General features: G+C 41.2%; 1 protein-coding gene across 1 annotated transcript in view; it reads right to left on the bottom strand.

The window, feature by feature from the left end:
• The window catches only part of ITPR2 (inositol 1,4,5-trisphosphate receptor type 2), a 272,128-nt gene that overhangs the window by 223,446 nt on the left and 26,827 nt on the right, over positions 1 to 21,855 (bottom strand). Inside the window, 4 exon segments of the mRNA XM_042795147.1 lie at positions 4,293 to 4,451; positions 5,144 to 5,230; positions 6,434 to 6,549; positions 15,804 to 15,874. Coding sequence (XP_042651081.1) covers positions 4,293 to 4,451; positions 5,144 to 5,230; positions 6,434 to 6,549; positions 15,804 to 15,874 — 433 coding nt within the window.

Below are 21,855 nucleotides of genomic sequence, written 5' to 3'. Positions count from 1 at the left end.
GATATATTACTTATGCAATACATTCCTGCATGCCATGCTTCACACAGACATTACTTACAGCCCATTTTAAGAAGTTATGACCAGATAATTCATTAATCAAAAAACCATCAGGCTTGCATCCTGCAAAGTGGAATCAGGACTTCAAAATTATTGCAAGTACACCAGGACTATAACAACTTAATTAGTAAGAGAGCACATCATTAAGCATCTTATTTAAAAAGGAAGAACAGGGACGCGCAGGGGTAAGGTATCTTTGAATGCAAGCCTGGGACTACCATGGCAAGGAGACGTACACAGCTACTCTGCTGCAGGCACACATCAGAGGAAGAACTGTTATGTGGGGTCACTGTTTCTGTCTCAGTCTCCTGCCCTTCTCCAAGTACTAATCAGTAACCTGTCCCCAACGCTGGCCAGCTCTGCTAGTTGACACAGAAGCAATGAGATATCCCATGTGCTTTTCCCTTCTTCTTTTTCTTCTTGCTTCAGACCTCCATAGGTGGCTGGGAAGGAAGGGAGAGAGGCAATTTCACAGTGCTTGTTTCCCATACACCCTCCACCAGTGATGCAGGAAATGGAAAGCGAAGTGAAGAGGGAATACTCTTCTCTTACTCATGGCTGCCTTGGGCAAGCTTCAAGTCTGCTCTTTTGAGTTCCTCCCATCCCATACCCAGTTGATTTCTGGCTCCAAATAACACCCCCAGCATGCCCAGAACACTGCGGGCAGAGCAGTAACATGCCCACAAGTCTGCCTGTAGAATTGGACTATATGGAGATTATAGAAAACAGAGCAATACATTCCCAAGGTTTTGCTCTGCAAAATTAAAATTGACACCAGCTCTTTCTCCAATTCCTTCACTACCCTTGGGCGCAGCCAGCCACAGCATGCTGTAGACCAGCGCTGTGTAATAAGTTCCAGAGACCTGTCAGACTATTTCTTATATATAGACATGGATTTGTTAAAGTTGCATCAGAAACATAGCTTTTGAGGATTTAATTCCCAATTCCTTTATCAAAACTCTTACCTTTTCTGGTCTAGATAAGAAATTTTCAAAGAATCATTAAATTCATAGTGAAGTCAATGACAATTCAGCTTTTGAGTTCAACATAAATATACGAGGTCTTTCAGTCTTGGATGCAGCGGAGTTCTTCCCACACAAGGTCATTTCTAAATTCAAGGAACCTTACTTGCCCATGTCTTGGTGGAGAGGGTACACTGAGAGTGGGAAGAGCAACAGCCAAAGCTGACTCTGTTCTGTCTTCTGGGTGGGGGACCAGCACTGGCATGACTTTGAGTGATTCTGTTGTTCATATAAACTCAGTAAGCCCACCTGACAGCTACATCTACACTGGAAAGAAGTAGGAGCAAATACTCCAGTAGAGGTGCAGTATATCACAAGGACTGGCAGTTACAGAAGGTTATATTAGCTGTGAAGATGCAGTAGCAGCGAATTCAGTTTGGACTAACTACCCAAGTAGGTTACCAGGCACATCGAAGGCTCTGCTACTCCATCTTCGTTGCTTTTATGTTATAACCACATCTGCCAGTGGCACTGCTGACACACTTCAAAGATCAGGAGGATTAACAGAACTTCCCCACAGACAGCTGGGCATTCCCCAAGTCCGAGACCACCTCCCTCAGCATGCTGCAAGTTCAAGCTTTCAAACCACTAAATTAGCAGGCAACTGAAAATGCAATCCACACAGAGCTAATCCTGCTATCAGTGCACATTTTGCTATTCAAACTGCAACTAGCTCTAGCCTTAATCGGTCACATCTTTTACTGAAGGACAGCTTGTATATGCTTAATAAAAGTCTGCATAAAATACTGCATTTATGCCAATTACTGTAAATTTTCAGCCGTATTTTCTCATTGCTTGCTTACCTAATCAGTTGCTAATGAAGTTAAACCAACCCTCCTTCAGAAAAATATTTTTTTAAATATTTCACAAGGCTAAACAACCATGACGACCTCTCATAGAAGTCACACACATGATTTCCCGTATCATAGATTCCCCCATCCTTCTTTTCTTTCAGGATATATGACATATTTGGATCTACCTTGCCTTATCTAACACAATAGCAGTCATCCAAGCAGTAATTCAATACTCACTTCTTCTCTTCTAAAGACTTTTTAAAATGTATTTCCTTCAGGAATTTCCTTGTTATAGCAGAGAAATTGAAAATAAAAACCCCATAGTTTCCAAACAAAGTAAGGGCCTGATATACCAAGCTAACTTCATGCACTGAGAGGTCTGAAGAAGAAAAGCCTACAAACAAATACAAGTCCTTTAAAAGCTAACCTAGTGAGTGGGTAAAGTGACCCCATCTTATGTGGTATTAGGTGCTTTGTAGATGAGTCCCACAGAAACCAGCCTTTTAACGCGCACGTGTCTGGGAGTAATGGAGAGGGAAGGAGTGGGTACAGGGCTGGAGTGTCTCTCCATCTGTGAGAGGTAAATGAAGGATTTTCCCCATCACTTGCTACCATTGTCTCCTGTACAACAGCTGCCCAGTTTTGGTAACTATTGAAGTGGTCGAAATGTGTCAGAGCAGTTATGAGGAAGTTACCAAAGGACTAATGTTTAGCACTAGAAGTCTGCAAAGAAAACTATCAGATCTGTTTGGACCTGGTGGAAAGAAGGGAAAACTTGGGTCTTGAGACTTCCCTCTAAAACATGACGATGAGCTCCCAGCTCTGACAGGCAACACCTAGTGACAGAAAATGTGCAGCAGGCAGGTTCCAAAGGAGGCTATTAAGTTAGGAGTAAACCTGACAGCTTTCCACACAGCCTTTGCAGCTCAGAGCTTGTCAAATACAGCCCCACAGGGAACAAACTAGGAGAGAGGTCCGTGGAGTGGGACGTTACAGGGATCACTGCGATGATCCACAAACTTTAGAAATCAGTAAAACCACTTCCAAACTCTTATGTGCCCACAATAGTGTAAAATTGAATCAAAAACTCTACTGTACTGAGAATGACTTACAAGGCTTAAGAACATCCTGCTGCTCTCAGGGCTGTAAGGGCTCATGGTGGCTTTCAGATCACAATCTGGGAAACCCCAGGTCCTCACTCTGGAGAACATGATCAGGCACTTATTTCCCAGGCATGAGGGCCTCAGAAATTAAGACGATGCTGAACTGAAGTTTTTCCAAGAAATGAAGCCAAAACTTTAAAGTCACCTTTTTTCTTTCCAAAGAGGGAAAGGAATACCAGGTTAATGCTTGATCAACAACATCGCTTTTTTTTCCCCAGCCAAAAAGCCATGCAAAGGTACCCCAGAAGGCTACTCATGTTTTCTGCTTTTCTCTGGAACAGGCTTGGGGAAAAGGGGAGCTTTTCACATACCCTTCTGATCACTGCATGGAGCAGGAAAAGACTATGATTTTAGGGACTTCTGACCAGAAGCTGGGAATTCAGTCCTTTCCCCTCCACACAGCAGACTGCCAAAAGGAGCTGCAAGCAACCACACTCATCCTGGATAGCATCCCAGGAGCTGGGTAACCACAAAGTGAATGAGATAAAATAGACAAGAAAATAGGCATTCCTGTCTGAGATCCTGAGAGGGCTCTGTCAGTGATTACTTCATAGGGGAGAGCGGCCAAACATTCCCAGACAGGTCTACAATAGAACACCACACAAGTTCATCATGTGGCCTTCCCAGCAGCAGATCTGAATTTTCCACAGTGGGCACCTAACCAAGCCACAGCCAAATGAATGAAGAACAGAGTTATGATCTCATGACACAACTCCCAGATCTGTAGCAAAGAGCTCTCCTATATAGTCTTCCTCTTACCAACATGCAAGACTCCTATTGAAACCCACCAGAAAAGACCCACTAGAATATGCAACCCAATTGCAATCATAGATGCCATTCACATGTTGAGAGGGGATACAGATTTAAAGAAACCTGATGTATTTCCTAGAGACATTCTCTGCTTACCTCCTGAAAACAATGTAGCCCGGAATATTTTAAAAAAAAAAAAAATAATCTAGTGTAAACTGTGACTTACTATCAGTTTTGTAAATCTGCACACAACAGATGGACTTAGCAAAGATGCTCCAACACAGGTCAGCAGAGGCTCAGATGAATGTGGCAGCATTTCACATTTCAGACCACATAATTCGGTAACATTTTCTAGTTAAACATAAAAGCTAAGAGTCGCAAGCACTGTTTAAAATATTTCGTTTCTTAACTGAATCCATTATGATTTATGCCAGTAGCAAAGAAATCATGTATCTTCTGGAAACTTTCTGTCTTCTCCCTCTTACATATTCAGCATTTTCACTTACATTGTCACCTTCACTCCTCAGTTTCCAGAATGGCTGGATATAAAACCAGGATCCCTCATTCCCAGCAGCATCCAGAGACACCCGCATAGCATTCTTCTCTAGCAGAGCTGGCAATCTCTTATTAACTGTGAGGTACTTGTTACTTTTTATGTGCAGTAGCTGCGAACAAACAATAATTAAAAAAATTAGTAAGGTTGTTGCTTTTTCTCCCTTCAGTCAAAAGAGGAGACACAGGCTTTCACACTATAGTGATTTTTCATAACATACATGAAGACAAAATAAAACTAGAAGAGTTATCAAAGTATACTGCTATTTAGGAAAACAGATGATATATCTCAGATTGAGAGAAATGTGTCCGCGATCAGTTTTACAGCACATACTACACAGGTAGGGCAAGGGTCCATTAATAGTGTTACCTTCAGGAATTTCATCCATTACAGGAAAGTCATACTGCACTTAAGAACATAAATTCTGTCTCATTTATATGTCATGAAGTACAAATGACTTCAGTGATTTAAAAGGAGCTGCACAGCACCTCCGTAATATGATTTTGAAATAAATCTTGAAAATAAAAAGATACATATTTACATTCAGATTCTAAACTGCAGCAGCGAAAATTACACATAAAACTTATATTATGACATATTATTTAAACATGAATATGTAGCACTTCTGGCAGGCTTTAAAACAGACAGAAAAACACAATATTGTAAACTTAACCAAGTTCTGTTTACCTGACCCTTGACAATCCAGATTACAGTGGTTAGTTTCATTTTCACTGTAACCTTGAAATGAAACAACTGTTTCCTTTCCAGCTCTGACAGAAAGCAGATGGATTTCAATACGTTTACCTGTATGACATTGCTATATTTTACAATTTCGCCCAACAGCTTTCTGTTCTCGCTTTCGTTCTGCTTTTGTTCCAGTTCTGCTGCATGCTGCAAGAGAATTATTATTTCTTTAAACTTTACAAAATCAGCATCTCTATTCAGCTATGGAACAGATAGTGTAAAAAGTAAATGGCATGGCATTTAAAATGCTTCCTCCAACCTGCAAGCATTACTGCACTGAAAATATTAGCACCTGAATCCCACTGCAGTATAATTCTCTGAACTATAATAATCACCCAGACCCATTACACCCATGTGTAATGATTCTGGGTTTTTATTACCCAGAATGGAAACTCAGTCACAATTTATGGATCACACCTGAGATGAATGCTATTTTAAAAATTTTCAACAAAAGTAATTCCAGGTGCTTTAATTCATCTTGAAATAAGAGAAAAAAGGGCCTATGATTAGCTTCTCCCTATCATCACTCCTTTTACTTGTTGGGTTTTTAATTGCATCCAAATACCTTGGGTTTATATATAACAAAACAAAACTAGTAGGTCACACATTGCAAAATCAAGGCTAAGCACAATAGCCTGGGTCAAACACAGCCACAGAACAAACTTTCAGCTCCTGGCTCTAATTGCTGTGTAGCTAGCTCTAGCTACACACCATGTGTCTTCCTTGCTGTTTTTAACTGGAAGCACTGGCAGCCTCTCTGCTGAACACGAAATTATCAGCCAGGCTTGATATGACCTTGTTCCACTTAGTCTTATGCATCCAATTATAAAGTCAGGCCAGTTCTTTTTCAGAGACAGAGAAGTTGCTCCATCCCACACCGTATTTGACACAAAACAGAATCTGCCTAATGGCTCAGACAAGAATCACCTAGACTGAAAGCAAAGACAACTGCACTTCTGAGGAACGTGCAGACTAAATCATTGAAAACTTCTCTTTGTCCACCCCTCTCTGCCTAACTTCTGCAAAGGAATTCTAAAATAATAGCATGGTTTAAACCAGGACCCACTCCTGATTTTAACAACTCCAGTTTTACTTTATAAAATTTCTGAAAGTATTATATTGCTTTTAGCAAAGGCACAACCCCCAGCCTAAAGGAAGATAAAAAACAGGGCAGGGGCAATAAATGCCAGTCAGGAGGTAGGAGAGCTATGGAGAATATAAAGCTGCTATGGTGGCATAGTAATACTCACCACAGTGGTTCCCAAAGCACTTGTTATTATTCTTTTTCGTTCTATTGTAATTCTACTGCCTGCAGATTGAGATAAGATTACAAATACAGATGTCTCTTACTTGAAGTTTCTTCAGCAGTGCTGCTTCTGTATGGTTTCCTTGTTTGGCTTGCTTGGCTTTCCAGTACTGCTTCTGGGCTGAGTATCGGTTCATAGGACACACCTTGAAAAGGCAGTCTGGGGAAGATTGAAAGAAATACTCATAAGTAGCACTGAAAGACACTTCCTTCATTTGTAAGTATGCCTTAGTTGGTTTTCTTTTTCCAGAAATGCCTAGATAACAGTGTTTAAACACAGCCACCAAGCAGCTTGATGGCAATGATACCACGAACAAGGTGGCAGAACATCTGAGTTGAACCTAAAGCCTTCAATGCCCCACACGTGTCCTCTCTGTGCAACCTCTCTGCAACCTCCGCTGGAGTCCCTGGCTGTGAGCCTGCCCCACGCAAAACTGCCCGCTGCTTTATTCATGCTCTGTGCTGCAGCACAAGGTTACAGGTGCACTGAAGACGTGAAACCTCCAACAAACAGTCCTGCTTTCTGTACACCATACATCTGGCTGCCCTGCTCCTTCTGGCGCTGCGGAAACAAAGGATGGCATGGGCATTCAGCTGCAAGCCACCAAAGAGGCTAACACAGTGTTCAGGTCTACTAAGATTGATTTAAAAAACTAACAGCAAAGACAACAGTGACACAAACTGAACACCACCACCATCCAACAGACCAGATAAAAAACAGGTAAGGAGGGAGGGAAGGCCACCCGAGAGGAATCACCCCAGCAGGGTGGCTGCATGAACGATGACAGAGGAGGAGGTACACCCTGAGGGGACCACAGTCAACGGGGGAACCGTGGAGTAAGAAATGAGGAGCAGCAAATGAAAGCGAGTGGTGACGCAGCAACTCCCATCCCCTCCCCATCACCCCCCTGCAGGGACCACGTGCTGCAAGGGGGCTGGGAAGGGGAAAGATGTGTCCAGAGGGAAGCCAAGGGGTGCTTCCTTAAGTGCTTGTTCAATTGTTCACCTTTGTTTCCCAATATCAGAATCAATAATTGAAAGTTAATGTTAATTGGTAATAAACTAAATTTTGTGAAATTCCCTGACTCAAGATTTTTTGGGCCAGTGACAGTCTTATAGACTGGAAATGGAGGCTCACAATTCATCCAAATCCAACTACTTTTAGGGTGATAAAAGATACCTAGTCTTGCATGGGCCCAATCAACTTTTCTAACAGCTAGGCTTGAAAGACATTTTACTTAGCAAATGTTGGTAATGGCTCTTTCACACCCCACGTGTATCATCTGGCAAGAGGAAGGGACAGGAAAGTTAACTAGCAATCAGAGTTTTGCTGTGAGACTAGTAAGAACATACAGGACTGCATGTGTATTACAGTGTGAAGCTCTTCCCCAACATGGGTTGCAATTTACAGATGTCAAAGGAAGGGCTGTACCAAACTACTAGCCCTCCACATTTAACTGTCACAGACTAATCCACCCCCAGAGGAGAACAACCTCTAAACAATTTTCTCCTGGCTCCATGTCAGAGTCTCAGGAAGGCAGGGATGGAAGGGAAGCAACTGTTCCTGCCTGACTCCCAGCCACCCAGCCATGGCATAAGCTAAAGCCAGGTACTAGCAGCAATGTATCCTACTTAGAAGAGGTTTTGCCCCAGGACTGGATTAAGAATAAAAAACATTCCTCTTCTGATCCCACAAGCACATTCTGCAGGCGCTGACATCCCAATTTGGCCAGAATCAGCAATGTCACTTCTCTGCTGGTCATCAGGCTACCTTCCCACAAAGAGACTCTGCAACACCACTGGGAAGCCACCTTGCCCAGAGTATGGCACAGATAGTGCTCCTCACGAAAATACAGAAAAGAAAGGGAGAAAGAGGAGAACAAACACACTAGCTCCACGTGAACAACATAAAGTGCATATGTACCACCACACAACACAGTTAATGGCATACACATCACATAGCACAGAATAATTTGAAAATGGTCCTCTCTACCCTCAGCTCTCCTGTTGCATTCTCCAAAGACAGTCCCTTCCCAACAGCACTGTATAGCCACCCATACCTCTCTTATCTCATGTTGCAACATGAGATAGCAACCACAATATCAACACTAAGTATGCATTTCATTTACATACTGGATCAATGTGTAGGTGACTGTTGAATTTACCAGTCTTGCATGTCATTTTTAAATACAGTGCAATCTCAACATTCACCCATTACTGCCACAGAAATGGCAGCAGGGGAAGCTATAGGGAACTATCCCAAAGTCATGGTCTGGGTGTTTAACCACTGAGCCAGGTCAGTAACAGTTTCTATTCAACAGTGCTGTCCTACTCACTAATTCCCAGAGCAAGTTTAACATCTGCACTTGCTAACTATCTAGGACTTGTTCCAGCTCTCCGATCCACAACAGCACATGTGGAAAGTCCTGTCTATCATACATGTGATGAGAAAAGTTTCCTAACTGTTCCACCTTTATGAGTGGAAGTTCAAGTGTCAAACTCACAACCTCTCTGTAGAAGATGCTAGATACCAATGCAGATTCTATTCTCATTTTCAACATTGTAAATCCAATGGAATTACTCTTTCACACAGGAAGGAAGAGGAAGAGATTTAGCTCCTCTGAGATATATCCTCCGACATACTCATCTCTTCACAGCCTGTGAGGAGTTACTGAAACCATGTTACAGTAGGAACACCTCTTGTAACACAACAGGAGAGGGAAGGGAAATCTAGTGTGAAGACCGGCCTTGCCTTTCCTAAGTAAAAATGAACTCTCATTACTTAAAATAAAAATGGGCAGCACTCTCAACTACAGTCAGGCCCAGCTAAGCACAGCTAGCTGATGTTAGTGCTGCCAAAACCACTACAGTAAGACCATGCCACACATTCCTCCCACTGCCTGTGCCCCCAGAGCTAGCAGCTTGTGACAGTGCTGGCTCTCAAGTCACAAACTAAGCTGCAATGCTTTTAGTTGTGCAAATATGCCATCTGGCCTCTCGTATATTGGCCATCATTACTCCAGGTTTTTCATTGCATTGCCTCTTCCCTTCATAGCCATTGATCTTCCTCTGCTATTCATAGCGGCAAAGCTTGTTCATACAAAAACACCGCTGGTGGTAGAACTTTCCTTGGCACTGACCTGAAGTCCTCACCGATTTGCTCCCTTAATCACAGCCCTGAGTTGCTGTTCTAGGGGAGAGTGTTACAGACCTTTACCAAAGCAAACCCAGCCACCTTGCAAGGGTGTTTACTTTCATTTCAGAGGTGAACATGTACAATGAGAACCGTATCAACCTAGAGCACATAACTCCCAGGTAACTTTACAATATCCTCGACACCGAGAATTGGAAAAAAAAAAAAAAAAAAAATTACAAAACACTGTATACTGTTAAAGCACACTGTATGCTGTCGAAGATTTCACTTTGAGTATCGGGATTTCAGCTCATAAGACAAAAAGTCCACTATTATTTTCTGTAACAATCTATAATTAACGTGCCTTCTCAGAGGACTTCATGAAACGCTTATTTCTCTGAAGTAACAATACCTTCTTTTTATAGGACCTGTCTTGATTTCTCAGTTACTCCCCACACATCCTGCTACTTGAGTAAACACACCGCTTCCCATCCTCATGCAGAGTCTCAAAGCACAGCGCAAAGACATGCAAGATGTAGACAGATGTGCAGTCACTACTGTGTGAGTCTGCCTCCCAAAGGTGGGTAAATTTTTCCCACTGATAGTTCTCAAAGAAAAGGAAACATAGAGCAGGCGCTAGATCACCTCAGCCACCACACAGCTCCACCTGTAGCCATGCTGCACGACACAGCTCTCCTGACTTCCAGTCTAGTGCTTTAGAAGTTGAACTACCAAGAACTTTTTTTTAAATCAGTATTATTTCAATTGTATTTTCCTCAATTTATAGACTAAAAAATTTAATATTTTTTGTTTCCAGACAAGCTTTTCTCTATTTATTTCTCTTTAAGATTCCAGATAAATTAACAATAGGTCATCTCATTTTTTTCTGGGTTTTTTGCACTTACTTTTATTAGAATAACAATAGGATATTATATAATTTCAAGCTTTGTGGTCCTATACATCAGGGTGGGGAAACAGTGCCTGCCCTAGAGAAGCTAGAGTTTAAATAATCATGAAAAAAGAGAAACTGAGGCATAAGATTATGAAGCAACCTTCCAGCCTGCACAGTAGATCAAAAGCTCAACCGTCCTGGAGGTCGGTCTAGCAACCCACTCATGAGACAGACCGTCTCTTCTAACTTCCCCAGACATTCCCAGATAGTCCTAGCTCCTAACTCATTACTTTATGGAGTTTTACATAAACGTTTCTCTTCCTGAGGACACTAATTAAGTAGGCACTATCAAAGGTAAACAAATAGCTTCAAAGCAAATAGCTTAAAAGTATCATCCAGTTTCACTTACTAAACTTTCATGCATTCAACTTCTGCAGTTTCATCAATTTTCTCATACCCACAGAATCTTCCAGGCAAAATTCCAAGTACTTGTGCATGAAGCTAAAACAGAGACTATGAGAAACATTGCCCGCCCCAGCCCACACACACATTTTTAAAACAATAAAAATCACTTCAAGCTTTCTTTACAAAATGGAAAAAAAGAGGAAGGTCTCCCTGGTCACACTCCAGACTTAGCCTCCTACACCACACCTTGGATTATTAGAAATTAATAGAATATAGCAAATTATCAGTGCTGAGGCACATATCATTTACTTATTTTATGGGGAAAAAAATGGCCTTCATTAATTAGAACAATCAAAAAGATGGAAAGCAGCAAGTCCCAGGGTGTGGAAACAATCCACAGAGGATGCACGGAACCGAGCATCTGTCTGAGCCTGTGAACTCACACGCAACACTGGTCTTCAGAAGGCACCAGCGGGGGCAACCACCACACACACAGCACATCCTCTGAGCAAAAAGCAACTACACTCAGGAAGTCTGAAAAGGAAAATAACTCCTATTATGCCTTTTAAATATTTCTTGGTATTGGGTAAAGATGACTTAGAACAATATTTGTCAGATGCTTTGTCTCCCCATCCCCCCTCCTTTTTTTTTTTTTAAGTGTTAGAAATTCAACTCTTGCCCATCATGGAAGATTTCCATGAGAGAGAAATTATCATGTAGCTTTACTTAAACCAGCAGGCTGACAAATGGGTAAGTGGAAGTGATAGGGCTATTAAATCACAGTGTGTACAAACCAATGTGTTTTGAAAAAAACACAGAAAGATAAAGAAGAGCCAGAGTACAAATGGAAAGGGAAGAATGCGACGGAGCAAGCAGTGGGGCAATGAGGAGTCCCATGGAGGGCAACACGAAGAGCAGTGAAGAGTCTGATAAGAAAATGAAAGCAATTATGGAACTGAGAGAAACAAGAAGAAAACACAGGACAAACCAAAATGATGTAGAAGGCAGCAAGTAAAAAGGAAAATGGCAGATGGAAGAGGAAAGGGTAGAAGGAAAGGAGAGAGCACAGAGGAACGTAATAAAAGGGAGAGAAGAGGAAACAACAATGTCAGAAAAAGCTTAGAACAGTAAAAATTGAGAGAAAGGCAACAGGAGGATATGTAGAAACTCAAGTATCACTTTCATCACAGATGCCTCAAGAAAAAAGGGATATAAAGGGTAGGAAAATTTAAATCAGTTTAAGAATTTACATCATTTTACATTTAAATCAGAAGAGACACTCGTGCTCCTTTTTCAGAGTTGCTAAATTTGACCAACAAGCAGGTCTTATCTGTGCTTTTTTACACCTAAGGTCACAGCCTAAGGAAAACTACAGTTCTGTTGCTCATGAAGTGACTTTTCTTCAGAGGTACAGGACTTCTGGCACACACTTCTTCCGAATCTCCATGAACCTGGCCCTGCAGCAGGGTAAGCACTTCCATCACCGCACTAAGTGCTTTAGCTCTCACTAGTTTCAGTTAGAATTAGGACAAGAAGCACCTGGCTTGATCAGTCCCTTAAATTCAATTGCAAAATAGTAAAAGCCTTTTTTTTAAAAAAAAAAAAAAACAGACTGCAGGAAACACGTGTGGGACCTGATTCTGCCCTCTTTAGCACTGATGTAAATCTGGATATGCACATCGATGAACACAGAGCCGCTCCAGGCTCATTCCAGTGTGACTGAAGGGGAAATCTGGACCACAGCTTCTTTGTATGGACACAAAATGAAAAGCAACCACAGCTTTCCTTAGCTGAAAGATACTCCGTTTTGTAGGATGTTCTGAAACAACTAGAATAGCTACCACCCACTCAAAAAAAAAAAAAAAAAAAAAAAAAACGTAAACACATAACAAAAACGAAACTGCTATTTTGAGACACCTCTTTATGTAGGCTTTCAGTTCAGGCCAACAGCTCAGTACCTAAATTCGATCTCTGAGTGAACTCTGGTAGGAGAGATACAAGTAGTTAGAAAACACAATTCTTTTTTTTCTTTTCTTCCCCTCCCCGTTGGGGAAAGGGTTGATAAAATATTACCAAAAAAGAGCAAACATAGGCCTCTGATGTTAATTTTCAGAGTCAGTGCTTGGAATCTAAACATCTTGTTAGAAACATGCCTTTCTCATACTTCTTTGACTCTTAGGTCATGCTCTAACCTCAAAGCAACACCAGTTCAGCTATCACTGATAAAAAACATTGTAAACCATACAGACAGCAGGCCCTACTCTTCCCTGCAATTAGATGCTATTTTTAGCTGCTTATGTCTAATCATTCAATTAATCATTTATGCCTAAATCTTTTTATATCAAGAACCTACTAAAAGCAGGTTTTGTTTGTTTTATTAACTCTGCCGTTTTAATCGAATACTATTTCCCAGAAGATACTGGGGGGGGGGGAAATATGAGTTTTGCTTACATTTCTTGGTTATATGAACAACTCTCTTGCTTTAGTGTTCTTGAGCTGAGCTAAGAAATTTAACAAAGCATGGCAGAGATGTGCTTTTGGTTGCTCTCATCATACAGACACCTCCATGGTACCAGGCACTAAAACTAAATCTCAATTAGACAGCACGTTTCTGCTCTGTTCTCAGCAAAACCCCTGCTATTCCCACAATTAGACTTTTACTTGTAAGATAAAGAAAACAACAAAATGATGGCTTTATCTTTGCTGCAGCCATTCTCCTGAATGCCACTTACTACATATACCTGAAGCAGCACGAAAATGCTACTACATGAGGCCCCTAATAATATATCCATGATGTTATAGCATGGTGGGTTGCATCAATTAAGGTGACGAAATTCACATTTTCACTAACTGAGCTTCTCCTACAGATGTTACAGTTCATCCAAATTTGCATGCTACTACAATGCTAGCGGTAGCTAAGCAAGCCACTTCAAAATTTAGTCAGATATGTGCATCCTAAATCAGAAAGAGGTAAGGAGTGACAGGAAGAGAGGCTGCTGGAGCCAAAGGGAGCTAAAGAGGCAGAAGTGAGGAGGAGAAAGAAAGTAGCTAGTAACAAGTTTTGAAGCAGGGAGGGAAAGGGAGAAGAAGGGATCCCCAAGAAATGGAGGATCTGAGTTAGAGAAAAGGAAAGGTTAGATGCTGTGGGGAAGAGGGAGCAGAGGCAACTAGAGATAAAGGGATGTGTTATGCAACAAACAGACAGAGGTTGCAACAGAGAACAAAGTCAAAACTGTCTACAACTAATAGAAAACATTCCCCTGCAGAAGCTGGGATGTAGCTCAGGAGTACACCCTCCCATTCCCCCAGCAGCAGAGAGCAGCTGTACGTCTTGTCTGCGTCTCATCCTGATGGCATGCCATTAGCTCTGAGAAAGTGCCAGACTTCTGTGATGCTGTTGAAATGTATTTTAAAAAAAAAAAAAAAAAAAACAACTCAGTACAGAACACTATCAACTTTTCCCTTCTTTGCCTTTTCAAGTTAGGAAAGAACATCACAGAACTGTGATAAAAGAAGAACTTTACTGTACTGAAGTTATAAAATCAAGCCCTCAAACACTAGACAATGAAAAAATTAAGGTTGTCTTTTTAACTTCTGCTCAGTTCCTTGATTGTAGGCATTTGGATGTATTCTTTAATTATACTATCACATACAAATCTTCTCCAGTGAGCCCTGTCTCGTCTAGAAACCTGGATATGTTCTATTTTGGGAACATATCAGGGTGGTGAAGTGACAGAAATACTGTCCAGAGAATCCCCACCTGAAATTTTGTGCAATCTGGAAGTTGTGAATTAAACATGGCAAGCAGCAAGAAGATGAAATCATAGTTATGTAGCCTGAAAGCCACACTGGAAAAGTAGATGCTATACCCATCGCTGCTACAAAGTTATTCCATGACATCACACAAGTGACTGGAATTTATTACTATTAATTTCTAAGTATACATCCTGACTTAGGATATTAGAATGCTCACAACTGGAACTGGAACCAACTGCTGATGTTTCATGAATATATAATGGCAAAAAAGTCTTGAATATTCTGGGAAAGCAGAACTTCAGCCTCTCAATGCTTCAAATGCCACTTTTTTGCAATAATAGCATATACATACTACACTATAATAAACACTGGAAAAAACAATAAGGTTAAGGAGTGTCAGTGCAACCCCTTGCAATAGATACAAGCATCCATGAAACGCGTTCCCCTTGCTCTAAATCAGGCAAGCCATGACTGTCTTTATCTCGTAACAGGTGTGAGCCCAAGCTTATTTAAGCCAAAAGAGGTCTGGATCAGGCTAGTAAGGCTCTGTTTTGGACAGCTAGAGGCAATGGTTTAAACCAAGTATAGGCAAGACTGAGAGGTTTTATTTCTTTCCCTGCATATAAGCACACAGAACTTCTGATACCACAGGAGTATGTTTTAGCATTCAAGAGTTAGAAACTGCATCTTGTCAGTGCATTGTTATTTTTACCAATAAACAAAACAGCAGAATTATTCAAAACTACAAGGTCACATTTAAGAAAGTTGAGAAAAATCAGATGCGGTTTTAAGCAAAAGCAAAACAAAAAGCTGACAAAATATTTGGGGGTAGTCCTTAAAATGCTGTCTTATCTTTTTTAAAAAAATAAACAAACCAGCAGCTCAAGTAGTTTTGAACCTCACAAGCTTGCTTCCCACTTACAGTAAGAGCAGGGCTGGAGCAAGGATTTGGTCACACAGCAGGGTGTACAGAACAGAGCAACCAACTCTTGGACTACAAGAAAATTAATCCCTTTCCCCATGTTTTCCATCTACCCTTCGTGCCTTTGCAGATTTGGTATTTAGTTCTCAAAATCTGTCATTCACATTCGAGTTTGAAACATCAGCTATGTGTTCACAAGCCATGAAGGCATCTGGGAAGTTACATGTCTGGAAAGGCAAAGTGCCCAGAGTTAGAACATGCATCAATCAGTCATTAAAAAAAAAAATTATCCCCCCCATTACTAACCTCTGAATTTCTTTGGAGGATTAGCAAGGTCACCTGCCTCTGGCTGAACCACGCACCGGTCATCCACTAACCTAGAAAAACAAAAGTTATTAGACGTACTAAAATATACAGTGTATATAAATGCAGACACATACCTGTCACACCATAGATATAGAAGCTTACACATTTAATTCAAAAAAATACCTTAGAAACTCTGTTATTCAGTTACTAAGCATAACCAAGAAAATAAAACTCTACATTTTCCTTCAAGAAAGAGGATTTCTTCTATTGCACTAAATTATGGCCTATGTTTCAGATCCCACTTCATTTAAATCTGGCTGAAGTCCCTTTTTGTTACACTGTGTACATTGATGTTACATGTAAAATTCCTGTTTTCTTTTGGCAGAGCCCATTAACCCTGAATCAGAAACAGTTTGATTTTCTGCAGCTGTCAGATTTTCACAGCCATGACCCTAGGGCATAATCCAAAATTCATCAAAATCAACAGAGAGACTCTGAGACACTTCAGTGAGCCCTAGAAAAATACCTCAAAGAAGAACTTTGGGAAGGCACACTTGTATCTGATACAAGAAAGGACATTTCAAGCACTGCGGGTTAGCTTGGCCCTACACTTGCAAGCTGTCCTGTGCTTGCAGATTCCTGCATCCCCACTGCGGACTTTTAAGGGGATGCACAGTAAGCAGCCTTCACGTGATTACAAGAGTATATGTGGACCTGCTTACATGATCAGGACATGCAGGGGGTCTTCTCCAGTGACATGCAGTTTTGTAACACTGTTTTATCTAGAATTTGAATCAGGAATCCAATAAAGCACTTTGGATTTTAGTCTTTAAACATTCTGCTACTCTTCTTCACCATTTCCAATCTTTTTCCTCTGAGGAGGCACGTGGAATTAAGATTCAGCTCCAGTCAAAACCCACAGGACCACATTTTCCTTTGCTAAAATGAATATGCATCTACTTAATCCACAAGCAGAAAATCTAAATAACAAATCAAATACATTTCTCACAATATTTTGTAAGTTATATAAACAATAAAATTCAAAAATATAAATTGTTAATCTTATCACAGAACTTCCTAAACATAAATTCAGCTTCCTTTCAGGAAGCATCCTGTACCTAATCTGCCTGTTTCAAACAATTATTCAGGAAAAATCATGTTTAAGGACACACTACTGCCCTGCTACTTTACAACAACAGTCCTAGCAGCATTTGTGGGAAATTGCCAGAAAAAGCACAATTTGGGTTCAGCCAAAGTGCCCAACAGATGCACTCAGTTTTCACTCAAGTTGATGAAGGCTTTGCATCCAGCCACGAGCACAGCAAGACAGATCCCCCAGCATGCCCATGAAATTTTTACCTCTAGCAAGCTGACTGTTGACAAGCTGCCCTCTGTGGTTGCAGCTCCCAGAAACGGAAGCAGAAACAATAAAGGATTTTGGAAGACTGCAGCTTGGATCTCATAACACACTTGGATGTGAGTGTGAGGTGTAGTGAGGAAGGAGAATTGAAGTAACAGTTCCAGAAGCAGGAAGGGGACCTGCCATGGCCTTATAGAGTTGTATTTTTCACAGTCTAGGTTAGGCCAGGCTTAACAAGAACAAAGTAAGGATGGGAAAGCAGGACTTTAGAAGAGTCAGTCCTGCAATATGCCCTCTGTCTATGATCTAATGGGCTAAAGCTTCCTATAAACAGCACCTAACACTTGGAGTCACAGAAGAAACAGGATTTGAAAGGACCACCTTAACAGAAGCTTTGCCGAAGGATTTTAATGTCAAGAAGTACTCTGCACTCAACAAAATCCCTCAAAGGCTTTCTGAACTCAGTCCATACGGTTCACCCTTAAGCACTGTCAGGATGGAGGACAATACATTGGAAGCTGAGTGTAATTCACGAGGAACATCTTGTGTCCCTTGGTGACAACTTGTGCACCCTCATGACAACTACAACTGTGGATGAAATGTAAAACTTTCATCATGGTGCCATATCACCGTAACAAGAGCCATACAGAAAACAAGGTGCTGGTGCTGAGAAAAACAAACAAGATCCTCCACATCCTCTGAACCAGTTAGCTGCAGTTTTCAAACAAGGCTCAGAAAATAGACATTAAACAATTAGTATCAATCCCTTTCATTTAAGCATTCTCTAAAGGCACAAAGATATGGACCACAAATGAGTTCTGCAGTCATTAGGAACCAAAGACATCAGACAAGACAAAGGAGAAAGGAACTGCTGCTACTCTGCTACTGACAGAAAATGACAGCACAGAAAGATTAACTGACATGTGGTAGGACAGTGGCATGACAGCCCAGAAACATCATTCCCTGAGCCCTTGCTCAGTGACGCAGCTTCTGACACCTTTATTTCTTGCAACACAGGATAAAAATCTGAATAGTCTATATAGAGGTCTTCCAACAATTTAATCCCCAAAATTTCCATATAATGACATTCATCCTATATTCCAGTAGTATATCCTTCAAAGAGTTCAGTAGCTACTTGTCTATTGTAGAGGTGCTTGTTAACGGTGCCGCAGTGAGAGCCAAGCTGCGCGTGGCACACGATGCAAGACTTCAGCCTGCTCTGCAGACTGGAACAGAAGGGGCTCTTCAAACACAGACCACTTCCTCTGATACACAGTTCAAAATATTCAAATCCCACTTTTCGTGCCAAGTCAAAAGGCAGCTGTGGGTCTGTTACTGAAGCCTGCTAGGTGGCTACGTTAAACAACCAGTAATTCATGACCTTCGTAATCTGCAAATGATCCATTTGAGATGTGTGAAATCAAACAACAAGCTTGACTGCAAAAGGTCCTGGGCACCTGCAGCTTGTCAGACCACAGCACAGCACGTTTTACGATCACTCTCTTGCTGGTTTGCATAGGAGGCCAAAGAGCACCAGACAAGACTTCTGATAAAGGCAGAACTTACTACATTATACCATCAAATTTGCTAGGTATTTAAATACTGATCTAAATTATTATGCCAATATTCAAGCCACTGTATCATCAAAGAAGCTTCGGCAAACTTCAAAGTGTTTAATTTTTCAGCTGGATTGCGGGCAATACTGCTTTGTGCCCACCACAGTCATTCAGTACCTGGCAGATACAACGTAACTGCATTTCAGTTTTTCATATGTTGGTGGCATATAAATGACAAAGGAGTTCCCTGCACACGTATGGTATGATTTTATTTGTGCAAGTTCTTCCCTGAACACAATAAATATCTGGTTTGTGCACAATGCCTCCAAGTAATTGTTGTACTGCTGTAGTAATTAAGTTGTACAGTACATCACCGGTGCCTAAAACAAATCATCAGAAAAGTCAAAATAAAGATTATGGCCCTGGACTTTACGCATAGCCCTTTGTATACAGTAATTGCAGAATGAGGGTCTGAAAGTAGCAACGTTCATGGGCTTGCTTGTCTTAGATGCTGAGCCATTCTCCCACTGAAGGCGGTCAAAGTTTTTCCACTCGCTGCAGAGGAAGCAAGGGCAGCTCCTCACCATGCCGCCGCAGGCAGCCAACCTCACAGACCAGCAGGTATTTAAGCCATTAAGACCTCACGCTGCAGTGTACAAAGCCACATTAAACAAGAAGTGACACTATCTAAAGCAATGCCTAGGAGTTAAGGTGTGCCTCTCAGCAGAGGCAGGGGATAAAAGCAAAGGCAGCTTTCAACTCTGTTAGCCAGGACAGTGCACCATAGCATGTGAAGTGGTCAAAACACAAACCTGTACAGAGTCCTGCACCTATCTTCCCCTCCCTTCATTTTCCCCCATCATTTGGTGGGGTTAAATCCATCCCTTCTCACCACATGCAAAGCCAAACGTGTATAAGCATTCAGTTTAGTAATACCTTGCAGCAATGAATTCCAGGTATAAGGTGACAGCTATGTAAACGTATTTACAACCAGTTTCAAATATAGTGCCTCTCATTTTTGTTGTTTCAGCAACAAAAAGACAGGATCAACTTCTCCCAATACTATGTATCACCTGTGTTCAGAACTTGCCTAATATCAACAACCTCAAACTTCCCATACAGCTTCTAATATCGCTCTGCTCCCTGGGCACTGGGCAGAAGCAAGGAAACAGTAACTTGCAGTAATTCCACTAAATTTTTCTACCAGGTAGAACAGCAGCCTTTGTGGGGACTTTCACTGAAAGAAAAAACAGAACCAGTTTAGGAAGGACCAGCATAGACTCAGTGTGTATTTGGGGAAACAGGAGGAAGGACGCACCAATGGGAAGAGCAGGACTAAACGGTAGCAGAATAACTGATAAGGCAGGTATGTTGGCAGTAAAGACTAATGGTACCTGAGTTTACAGGTATGAATCATATATGCTGGATGAGTCTTCATGCCCTACAAGCTCCTCTGATTACCTAACACAGGCTAAAGGTAAATACACCAAAGGTTTCCAGGAACTTGCAGATGTAGCGCAAGGGTCAAGGAATAGTTGTATAGCAATAATCCTAGAAAAAAAGTTCACAATGATGAGTTATTTTAAAGTTACTACTGAGATTCAGCTGTGTTCTAAAAGAACAAAAAACAATGTAAGAAAAAAAAATAGAAAAAAATTTATGATGGATTTAATGAATTTTAGGGCTCTTTATAATGCAAGATGCTTTTTAGACTGTCCAAGAAAGCACCAACATAATATTCATTTATCCTACCTTTGTGCCTTCAATTTAAAAAAAAAAAAAAAAAATCATCCTAAAATGTCTTTTGTCTTTGCCTACCCACAGAGACTTCCATTTTTCATAGCCAATATTATTAAGCAAAACCATATCTAAACAAACACACAAGACAAAACACATAAGCACACAGACTCTCTCACACATGTAACTACATATACTTGCATGCATGTGTGTAACTTGTATTTTTTAACAAGACCCAACTACTGATGTCTAACTATTATAATACACAGAGGCAAGCAGAACTCAGCTTGGTACTCTTTACACATATGTAAAGTATTTTACTCCTTGAAGAGCTGAATAAATCAAGTTAGAGGCAATGTCTTCAATCTAAGAGACTCTCTCAGTAGCTCGGCTTTTACTCTCTTAATGGTATCATCATTTCACTGATTCTCTGAGCAGCATAAGGCCTGACAGCAGCGGGAAGAGGAGGCAATGTTTACAACACACATCAGCAAGAGGAACTGGACGTTTTAATTGCCAGTGGAGCCAAGCAGTATCTTTGTTCAACATCAGTTCTCAAATCACGCTGAGGTTACATCCCAAAGACACAACCGCAACATCCCTACGTGAACAATGAACCAGCCCTCAAAGACTCCCCTCCTTTGCTCTGCAGACGTCCCTTCACACCCACAACCCCCTTTATCAGAAACACTCCTCCAGAGCACCTTCCACCCAACACACTTCCTCCCTTCCTAACTGCAGCTCTCGCCTCTAAAGCCTCTCCCACGCTCCACACATCCCAGGGCACAGCACCACTCGGGAGGAGAGGTGCTAGTCACATTGCTACGAAGCCAACCAATAACAAACAATAGGTTATTAAAATTTTGCTGCCCTAGAAATCAAGCATCAAATACCTAAGTGCCAAAACAATCAGGTCCACCCAGTTCTTCTCCAAGTCCACCCACTTTTCATTTCATTGAGCCTCTTATCAGGCATCTAGGTCAGCCCACTTCTTGCTTGCTTGAAGCGGTCTCCTGCCAAAAATCTACAGTCATCATACCTCACCCTTCCCAAAATGGGAGTTCATACTCCTTTTTGACTCCCAGTCCTGATTCAAATGATTTAGAGCTCTTTGATTTAGCTCCACTGCACAAAATTTGTCCTTTTTCCTGTCTACTTCCTTTTCAAAGCCAAATTTTTCATCATCATCTTTTCACATCTGCAGCCTTTCAGGCTCTCCTACATTAACCCCAACTTACACAGAATATAAGAAGGATCTTCCTCACACTTACAGCAGAGCTATTAAGTCTCTGTAGCATTTAGGAAGATTCCACATTAAAAATCTCTTTTGATTAATGGGAGGATCGCAGAACACAATATTTAAACAAGAACTGCACTACTTGCCAATGAGGTACAGCAG

Source organism: Tyto alba, unplaced genomic scaffold, assembly GCF_018691265.1.
Source record: "Tyto alba isolate M040663 unplaced genomic scaffold, T.alba_DEE_v4.0 Super-Scaffold_21, whole genome shotgun sequence".
Taxonomy (NCBI): Eukaryota; Metazoa; Chordata; class Aves; order Strigiformes; family Tytonidae; genus Tyto; species Tyto alba.
Note: the sequence above shows the minus strand (reverse complement) of the source record. Positions and strands in the feature narration are given on the sequence as shown.